We start from the raw sequence: 9,296 nt of genomic DNA, 5'->3' as shown, positions 1-9,296 counted from the left end.
TTTTATTTCAGAGATCCAGCAGTAATGCATTGTGGTACTGCGAGCAGAATTTGCAGCGTGCGCTCTAGGTTTCAGTCATTTTTATACGGAATAGATTTTATAAAAAAAAAAAATCAAAAATTGCGCCAACCTTGCTTATAAAAACAGCTGTTGTAGTGGTGGCACGAACAAAATATCGTTAAACATCGGTATTTTCCAGTATTTTTTCTAAAAACTTTCGGGGCGAATGGTTTTTAATCGCATTTAAAAATCGCATTTATTTTAAATGCGGCATTTAGCCTTATGGGATTCCCTGTGTAAATAAATGCGCATTTGGCTAAATGCGTTTTAATGCGGCAATGGAATCAGGCTATTAAACAGTTTTCAAAAGTATTTAATTGTATATTTTTGTTGTTCAATTGTTCGAAGTTTTAAGTAAGTAATCAAGTTTAAATTACCTGCTTCCAGTCAAAAACAATAATAAGAAAAATTATTATGACATTTAAATAAAGTCCTTAAAAACTATTTTTACGTTTATTAATACAACATATTAGGATTTTAAAAAGCTAATATAATTTTGGGCGGTGTATGTAGATAGCTTAAGTCGTATATATTTTTGTGTTATCGGTATATTTAGGGTTTGTTCATCTGGCCACACTGATCACATCTTGTTGTTTACGTTTTGCATGCATTTCAATTTGCCACAAAAATGATGCAAAGATTCCCAGCGCAGGCGACGGTGGAGAATCCCCGGTACGGACAACTGATCATTGGACCACCTGGTTCCGGAAAGACCACCTACTGCGCCGAGGCCTTGAAGTTCTACCGCGAACTGGGCCGCCAAGTGGGCGTGGTGAATCTGGACCCGGCCAACGAGAACATGTCCTACGAACCGGTTCTCAGTGTAATGGAGCTTATCACCGTGGAGGATTGCATGGAGCACCTGCAGCTGGGGCCGAATGGATCCCTGATGCACTGCGCGGAGTACCTGGCGGATCACCTGGAGGATTGGCTGCTGCCGGCACTGCGTAAACTGGGAGCCACCCACAACTACTTCCTGTTCGATTGTCCCGGGCAGATTGAGCTCTACACCCATCACAGCGCCATGGCGCGGGTTTTCGAGCGATTGGAACGGGAGCGTTATAGTCTGGTCACCGTGAACCTCATCGATTCGCATTATTGCTCCGAGCCGGCCAAATTCATTGCCACCCTGCTGATGGCTCTGAACACCATGTTGCGGATGAGTCTGCCCCACGTTAATGTCCTCTCCAAGGCCGATCTGCTGAGGAAACACGAGGCCAAGCTGCACTTCAATGTGGACTACTACACTGACGTTCTGGACCTGAAATATCTGCTGGACAAGCTGGACGACGATCCGACCATGCGCAAGCACCGCAAACTGAACGCCGCCATCTGCTCCATGGTGGAGGACTACGCCCTGGTCTCGTTCCAACTGCTGGATGCCTTCAGCACGGACAGCATGTTGCGACTGCGCAACCACATTGACAAGGCAAACGGATATGTTTATAAGGCGGGAGAGGAGCAGACCGTCAACTCATTGCTGGCCTGCGCCGTGGGAGCAGAAACGGAGGCAGCTCGCCAGCAGCATGACATTCAGCCCTATATGGATTGAAAGTACTTGGTAAATTCGCCTGTGATAAACTTTCTGTTTTCGAAAGAACACTTTTGTGGGAAAATATAGAGGCCCAAGATATGCTGGTTGACTTTAGAGGACCGAATCCTAAGTAACTGAGCATTAAAAGGTTATTAAAGATTTGTTGTTCACTTCTCAGATGGCAAACAGTTTTACAAAATACATATAGGAATTTAAAATAAAATGTTTCCTATACCTCATGTTCTTAAACCCGTTTTAACTGATTAATTATATGCAACTTTGCAGTAAAACTGTTTATATTGGGGCATCTTTCCCCTGTAACTTAAAATTATATTTCCTTAATATGTATAAAATATAAAATGTGTACTTAAGCTCAAGTTCTATAAGACAGATAGGATTTTTAAGCTTTTGGCAGGGCTCATATTGTTTTTAAGGTAGAGTGTTTCCAGAGACATCTATCAGTAGACTGTTAAAATTATAAAACCAAGATTAGATGGCGCCAAAAGCACTGTGGTGTGTTGAGTAAAATGTTGAACTGTGTAGAGATTGCTACTAGCTAAACATTACTGAACGGCCGTCCACGTGCAAGATTCAAGCAAGATTCTCCAAGTGAGTTTTGTTTATCAACAATGAAATTATGAGTAAATATCTAGTTTCCTTAATATTTTGCTAATATGCTATCACACAATCATTTGTTTGCATGTTTATAATGCCGATTATGTTCGCTCAAATAAATAGTTAATAATTCAGTCCAATGAATTAATCTAAAGTGCCAAGCGCATTAACTGCCAGTTATATATACCAATTGAACAGTAATAAGTATTAGAAAAATTAAAAAAATTTAACGCTTTTAGGTTTTCTTTAAACGTTCTTGTATAGGAAATGATTTGGCAAAAGAACCAAAAATTATGCATACACAGAAAGAGTCCTTGTTTTAATAGTGGAAATCAATCCCTGCCTGTCGTTTTGAGAACAAATGGTTTGACAGGGTAGGATCTGGATGCGGACCCTTGTACTCTGATTTAACTAAAAGCCAAAGTCTCGTTAACATAAATAAAAATTAATTAAGTCCGAGGCGCGTTGTTTTGCAAGATAAGAGCTCGATCGACCGGTGAACATCTCGTGGCAAGCTGCAAAATGTGGCACGTGCACCGCAAAACGGAATCGCTATAGGGTCCTAACCCAAGTCCAGATCGTGAGCACTCGGGGGGCAGTTTAACAGGCACGAGCAGTCAAGTTTCGAAATAAAAATATCCACCACGGTTAACTTTTAACACCCAAAGCATTAAATACCCTTGTTTTATCGCATACTATAATAAATATTAGTTTGAGTTAAATTTGATTAAACGCAACAAAGTTGTTTTAAGTCTTGAAATTTTCACTAAGATATTTATATTTGTGTTAATTTAAAACAAAAAATAAAACACCTCACTATGTTACCCATTTACCTTAGAAGCTGTTTCCAGCTTGTTATATACTTGGTAACAACTTTGTTTGTTTTTTAAAGGCTTCAACGACTTGCAAGTGTTTTATATGACGACAAAGTATGATATTCGACAAGAAGAAGATCGTCGAAGTATTAATAAAACTATTAAAAAAACACATTCAATTCAGGGGCCCTGCCTGAAATCGTTATTCCTGTTTCAAGAGTATATAAAAACAGCGGCAAAAACGAAAACAGTTATTAAATGCAGCAGGCTCTTGTCAGATTGCAGCAGGCTGGCTGCCAATTCCCCGATTCCCCGATTCCCTTGACCGCAAGCCAAATTAAAATAAACGAAAGTGGTTTGGGCCCAGGACGAACCGAAAGCCGAGCTTGGATTCGGATTCGTTTTGGCTTTGGGATTTGGGTAAAGCAGAGGACTGCGGTTTTGTTTTTGGCACACGCTCTTAAGGATCTTTGTGCCGTCGTTTGTGCCCGTTCCGAATTAAAAAAGAAAACCATAAGTGCGATCCCTTGGCGATGTAAGCGCGCCAACAGTTAACAGTTAAGCGACCTGGCCTGTAAGAGCGCTTTTGCTTGGTTTTGCTTTTCTGGCGAACCCTGGCCACGATTGCGGTCAAAAGACCCGCGTCCTGGGCCCAAAAAGCAGGTGCACTATGGAAGCAACAGTCGGGGCAAAAAATGCCAGCTAAGCAAGAGGAAAAAAAACAAAGGAGTTTGGGTGAGCAATTCATTGGACTAGAAGATTACCTGGAACATATTTTATCCAAATATATAGACGTATTTGTTACAATTAAAGCAAAATCATATAATTATTGTTCGACTTTCTAAAAATATTTGTAAATTTTAAAACCAATGATGTTTCGAAACTGTGACTTAATTAGGGAATCAAATTCTTAAATGTAACTGCAAAATATATTTCTATAAAATTAACTCCAATTTTTAAAATAATGATATTCTTTGAATATATCAAAATTTAAAGGATGAAATATTTAAGAGGTATGCTAAAAAAAAACTACTTATAAATATATAATTGCTAAAACAAATAATTTTTAGTTATATGATAAAATGTCTACAACCATCATACCCCATGGACACCCTGGGCACCCCAATGCCTATTATTACACGGTATAAATGCCTAACAAAAAAATGCCACAGTCAAGTGGGCATCTAGATACGAGTAGAATTCCTGCTAGGGAGAGTTCCGAACTCGAAGAAGGGAACTCAATATTTGATTGATCTTTTTACATATTCGTGGCCCATGTGGAGGATATCAAGTCGACCCAAAACTCCGATCGTAGGTAGGCCGAGTATCCTGCGTATACTGCGTATCCTGCGTCAGTTGTGCTGAAGCCACAGCAAGAGGAGATGAGTGGGTACGCCATATGCTGCACTTGAAGCGCAGGCAGCAACCAAAGGCAGCGGCCAAATCATTAACTTATGGCTAACTGTAGCCCCCGATCCATTGTCTTCATCCCCGAAACAAAAGCGGAACCAAATGTGCTCAATCTTGACCGGAACTGTAATTTGATCGAGTCCCGCGCACAGATATTAGATACGATAAGATCTTCCATTTTGTAGCAGCAGCAGCAGCAGCAGCAGCAGCAGCTTTTTCCTGTCGAAAATTATAAACTAAGCTCCACTAGATCGAGATTCTTCGAGGAACCTCTTCGGGTTATTCACCCGTGCGAAAGATCGCCCAACAGTTGCACATTTTTAGGTCCTTTATTCGCCCTTTTCCCTGGCTGTTGATCTTTTTTCTTTTTTTTTTCCTGTCCTTCCTTTGTACCTGAGTTCGATCCTTGGGCTCGGGATCGGGGCGCGTGCCTGCTGTCGTCGTCGACTTCGGTGGGTTTCAGTCCTGGTTTCGGTGTATACGTATCTGTATCTGTATCCGTATCTGTATCTGAACTGAGCACATGACGCTGCTCACCTATGTGTGTTGTTGCCTTTTGCTCTCGGCCGTTGAGGCTTCTGGCTTAAACTGTAACGAAGGCCTTTGCTTATGCAAATATTTTGATCGGACGTCGAGAAGAGGACAGTTGGAAATCAACAGGATTGCAAAGGGAGTAAAAAAAGCAATGAAAGTCAATAAAAATTGCAGAAAATTGTACGGCTTTTAAGTATTACTTTTAAACTAAAGTATTGGTTTAAAGAGTATAGTTTTTTAAAAAAAATAAAACAGCCCTTTGTGCTGAGAAGTAATTTCTTCTGGGACTATTTTGTATAACAATTATGAAACTTTTTCTTAATAATGAAATCCTTCAAGTTTAGTTTATCGTTTAAAAAAAAATAGCTATTGTATAATATCTTAATGTACATATAACGTTTGTGGATCATAATGAAACAACTAAGTTTGAAATGAAATAAAAATTGAAAGAATTTAGGGTATAAAGGAGATCTTTAGTTACTCATAATTCCATTTTCATTTTGATTGGTTTAGCTCTGAATATATTTGGAAATGCTTAAGAGATTATCCCGACTAAGATTCTTAAACCTCTTCTAATTGTTGCCCAACCGATTCGAGTAGCCAAACAAACTCATAAATTAGCCCAAACTTAGAGTCTTTCCTGCAGTCTGCTGCCATCGTTCATACAAAACGCGTTGACATTTATGAATTGCATGGCAATTTACGCGACACAAGACACCCACTACCATTGCAATAACAACAACTAAAAATCTGCACAGAGAATAAAATCCCAATTGTGGTAGCCTTAAACTTAGACAAGTTTTAGAAATATTTTTTAATAAATGAAATAAATGTATTGCTAACTGTCTAAGTTGATATGAAGTAGAGTTTATATTTAATCTTGGTAGAAAATAATGTTGCAAAGCTTTCTGGGAAAAACTGCTAAGGCAGGGTATAAATATAAATTTATAAAAATAGTAAATTATTCGTAATGTCATGTTGCAATGTCAGGAACTAATTGGAACCGTAGTTTTTCTTAGTGTGAGGCCAGCACCACACGTAGCATTGTCGGACGACAATTTACACCAGGGAATAAGCTGGGAGCGAAGATCTAGAGATGCGGCTGGCGCCGACTATTCGCCTTGAATGGGTCGCTAAATCAAGCAATTATGAGGGCCTTTGTCGCAAGCAGCAAAGTAGCCAAGTAGCCAAGTAGCCAAGTACCAAAACATATGCAAATCAGCCGCCTGGCCAAGACGAACAGGTTAGAGAGACTGCCGGAGATAAAGGGAAATCTGTTCAGGCCAATGAATTGATTTTCTTCTGCGCCCATATAGCCATTCGACTGCCTGACTTACGCGGACTGACGGCATCGGCATCGGGATCGGGGATAGGGGTAAGGGGTAAGGGGTAAGGGGATAGTTTATCGGCCAACTGCCACGCCCCCCCGCTGCCGCGCCCTCTTTTAGCCCTGCCACACTGCATATATGCAAAGCAACCGCCAAAGTCAAAAGAGAGTTTCGGGAGCTCGTTTTGGTGCCGCAAAGCATCCTCGGCTGCTGCGGCGACTGCGTAGAAACCGCACGCCACATTTCAATGATAAATGTTGCCCAGAGTCCGGTAACAGCGGCAGAGCCACACTGGAAAAAATGTTGGCTACAAAATCAATCAAGCATTTGCCTTTATTAGTTTTATTTGTGGATAATAAGGCGATAATTCAAAAGGTAGCTATTTAATCTTATGACAGACGTATCTTTATGTATAATTTTTAAAATAAATTATGAATTAAAAAAAGGTAGAGTTAAATTTAAAACCCTTAAAAAGAACTAAAAATTAAAAAAAAAAATTTGAGGATTATAACAGATAAAATATTATGGTCCCAAAAAATATACATCAAGATAAGGCCTTAAGTTTAACAGATTAATACAAAAAAAATTTTAGATAATGGGATATAACACTCAAACTCAAACTGAAAACTCAACTCTTAATCCATTTCTATTTTTTTTAAGATTTCATCGTATTTTTCTCAGTGCAACGGCAGTCTGATGCCAGGTTAACCAGCAGATTGCTCTTGGGCCGAGCGCTATTTTGGGTAAATTGTTTTATTGCAGTTCAATTGTTGCCCGAGCTTGAGCTTCCTTTGGGTTTGTTTGCTGCCTGGGATCTTGTCAAGCGGCGCTCGTTGGAGGTCCCCCAAGCGAAACAGTAGCCGCAGTTAGCAGCAGTAAATTACCGTCTTCCCCGAGGGCATTACGACTTTGTCAATTCGGATGATCAGTGGAATAAATTCAAATTACAAAATTTCTTAAGTTTAAGTAAAGATAAGATATTAATATATAGTCAAAAGCGTTATTTGATGATTGGTGTTTTGGAACTTTTGCTGTTTTTGTAGACTAAAATTATAAATCTGACATATTTTTGGTGGAGTCCAGATAAAGGATCGATTTCAGGGCATCACAGCTTCCAGAGGAAACCAGCATTCGATTCTCCTTCCGTTCTATCTGTTTGCATCTTGCGGCGGCGCAGATAGCCGTGGCTCCTCTCCCATATGTCTAACCGTAAGCGGAGATTATGGCATCATTTGGAAGGTCTTGTGAAAAGTTAATAAATGGCTTATCTCCGCCGGAGACGACATGTGTTTGGCTTAATTGTGTCAGCGTGTGGGTTGCTGCCTTCGGTTCGGCTTCTTGCATTTCGAAAGTCAGAGCTCAGAGTCCTGAACTTTCGCACAGCTCTGCCGGCGTCCAGAAATGGTCAAAATAGGTATAAAGGTATGGTGGTATCGTAAGTTAACCATTTGGCTGCTAATTACGACAAACGACAAACGGCGTTCAACTGTCAGAGATTTGTGCGGGCGAGACCCCAGGTCGGTGCCTTATTTGTAGCCCGAAATTGTTGTCGTGGCGCCATCCAATCCACTACTTTCCCCCCTTCTGGTGTTACCAAAAGGGGGTTCCAAAAACACAATCCTAACAAGCCGGCGACATAGTCCGCGAGTGAGAACTCGCTGCTGCTAACCCGATTTGTTTGGCCTCCTCCACTCCACTCCAACCCAATCCAATCCTATCCAATCCAATCCAATCCAATCCACTGCACGTCACCAAATAAGGCAAACCATTGGAATTCAATCTTAAGGCCATTAGCAATTAATATCAAATGAAATAGAAATAAATTTCATTTAGCCACCACCTAGCAGGCAGAACGAGGTCCTCCCGTTCGCATTACCATAGATTCCCTGTTGCTTTTTTGCTTTTTCCTGCGGTCCTCGCTGATTTTCATCATGCGAAAGGGGTCGGGTTTGCCCCCCCTATCCCCATTCACGTTGGTCAGTTGGTGCAATAGCAACTGCAGCTTTGCAACCTTTTGGCTTTGGGCTAATCGCCCATCGTAGTTCCTCTGGTCAGAGGAGGAGAGCCAAGTACCACGGCCCACAGCAGCAACAATAATTTTATCAATTTTGTTTTATAATTGTGCGCAGACGCAGTGGAGGGACAAAAGTTAGCCAAAACAAAAGAAAACTGGGCAAAGCAAAGCAGAGCAAAGCCTACAAATGTGACCAAGCTTTGAAATGGGTTTGAAATTTAAAAAAAAGTTATTAAAATTAAAGTAATTATTATTTGATGGGACAATACACATATATGGGTAACAAAGAAGTACTTTGAAAGAAAGAAGAAAGTGTAAATCAATTATTTAGATTGACTTTCACTGTTTCCGAAACTCCTTTTATTGAATAAAATCAGAGCTTTAACAAACCAGTGTTGTTTTGAGATTGATAGTGAATGTTTTGAAATATTGATATGAAATATTAACTTTTTTCAAAAACCTTCTCAGCTCTGGTCACATTGCGGAGCCGAGCTCTGAGTCTGACTAAGCTGGCCGATTGCGACCCCTCCTTTCTTCTGTGGGCCAAAACAAACTACGCAGATTTCATTGTTAGCCTCGTTGGCAGCATGTAAATGTCCGTCTTTTGTTTTGCCCGCTGCTGCTGGCCCAAGTGGCCAACTGTCTGGGCCAGGTCGGCTGTTGTGGCTGCGGCTGTTGTGGCTGTTGCCGCTGTTGTCTTAAATTAATACCAAATTGTCAACGCTGGCGAAAAGCTGCACAGCGCGCCAACGCCGCATGATAAGAGAGGCAGGAGCCAGAAAAAAATAAACAGACCGGGCCAAGAGAGCTGCAGTTACCAACTGGGCAAATGGGCAAATAGGCAACTGGGCATCTGGGAGTTGGTTAAACGGGGAACTGGGAACTGGGAAATGGGAGCCCACTGACTGCGACTGCGACTGCGACTACTGCATCTGCGCATGCGTCTGCACTTTTCGCTTCTGTGCGCGGCGGCTTTCGCTCGTTTT

General features: G+C 41.0%; 1 protein-coding gene across 1 annotated transcript; it reads left to right on the top strand.

The window, feature by feature from the left end:
* Positions 1-642: 642 nt before the first annotated feature.
* Positions 643-2,343, top strand: LOC108147004 (GPN-loop GTPase 2). Its single transcript, XM_017273268.2, has one exon. The coding sequence runs from the start codon at positions 689-691 to the stop codon at positions 1,610-1,612; it is 924 nt and encodes a 307-aa protein (XP_017128757.1). The 5' UTR covers positions 643-688; the 3' UTR covers positions 1,613-2,343.
* Positions 2,344-9,296: the final 6,953 nt, after the last annotated feature.

The sequence above is a fragment of the Drosophila elegans genome, unplaced genomic scaffold (assembly GCF_018152505.1).
Source record: "Drosophila elegans isolate 14027-0461.03 unplaced genomic scaffold, ASM1815250v1 contig_208, whole genome shotgun sequence".
Lineage (NCBI taxonomy): Eukaryota > Metazoa > Arthropoda > Insecta > Diptera > Drosophilidae > Drosophila > Drosophila elegans.
This window is presented reverse-complemented; position numbering and strand designations above follow the sequence as displayed.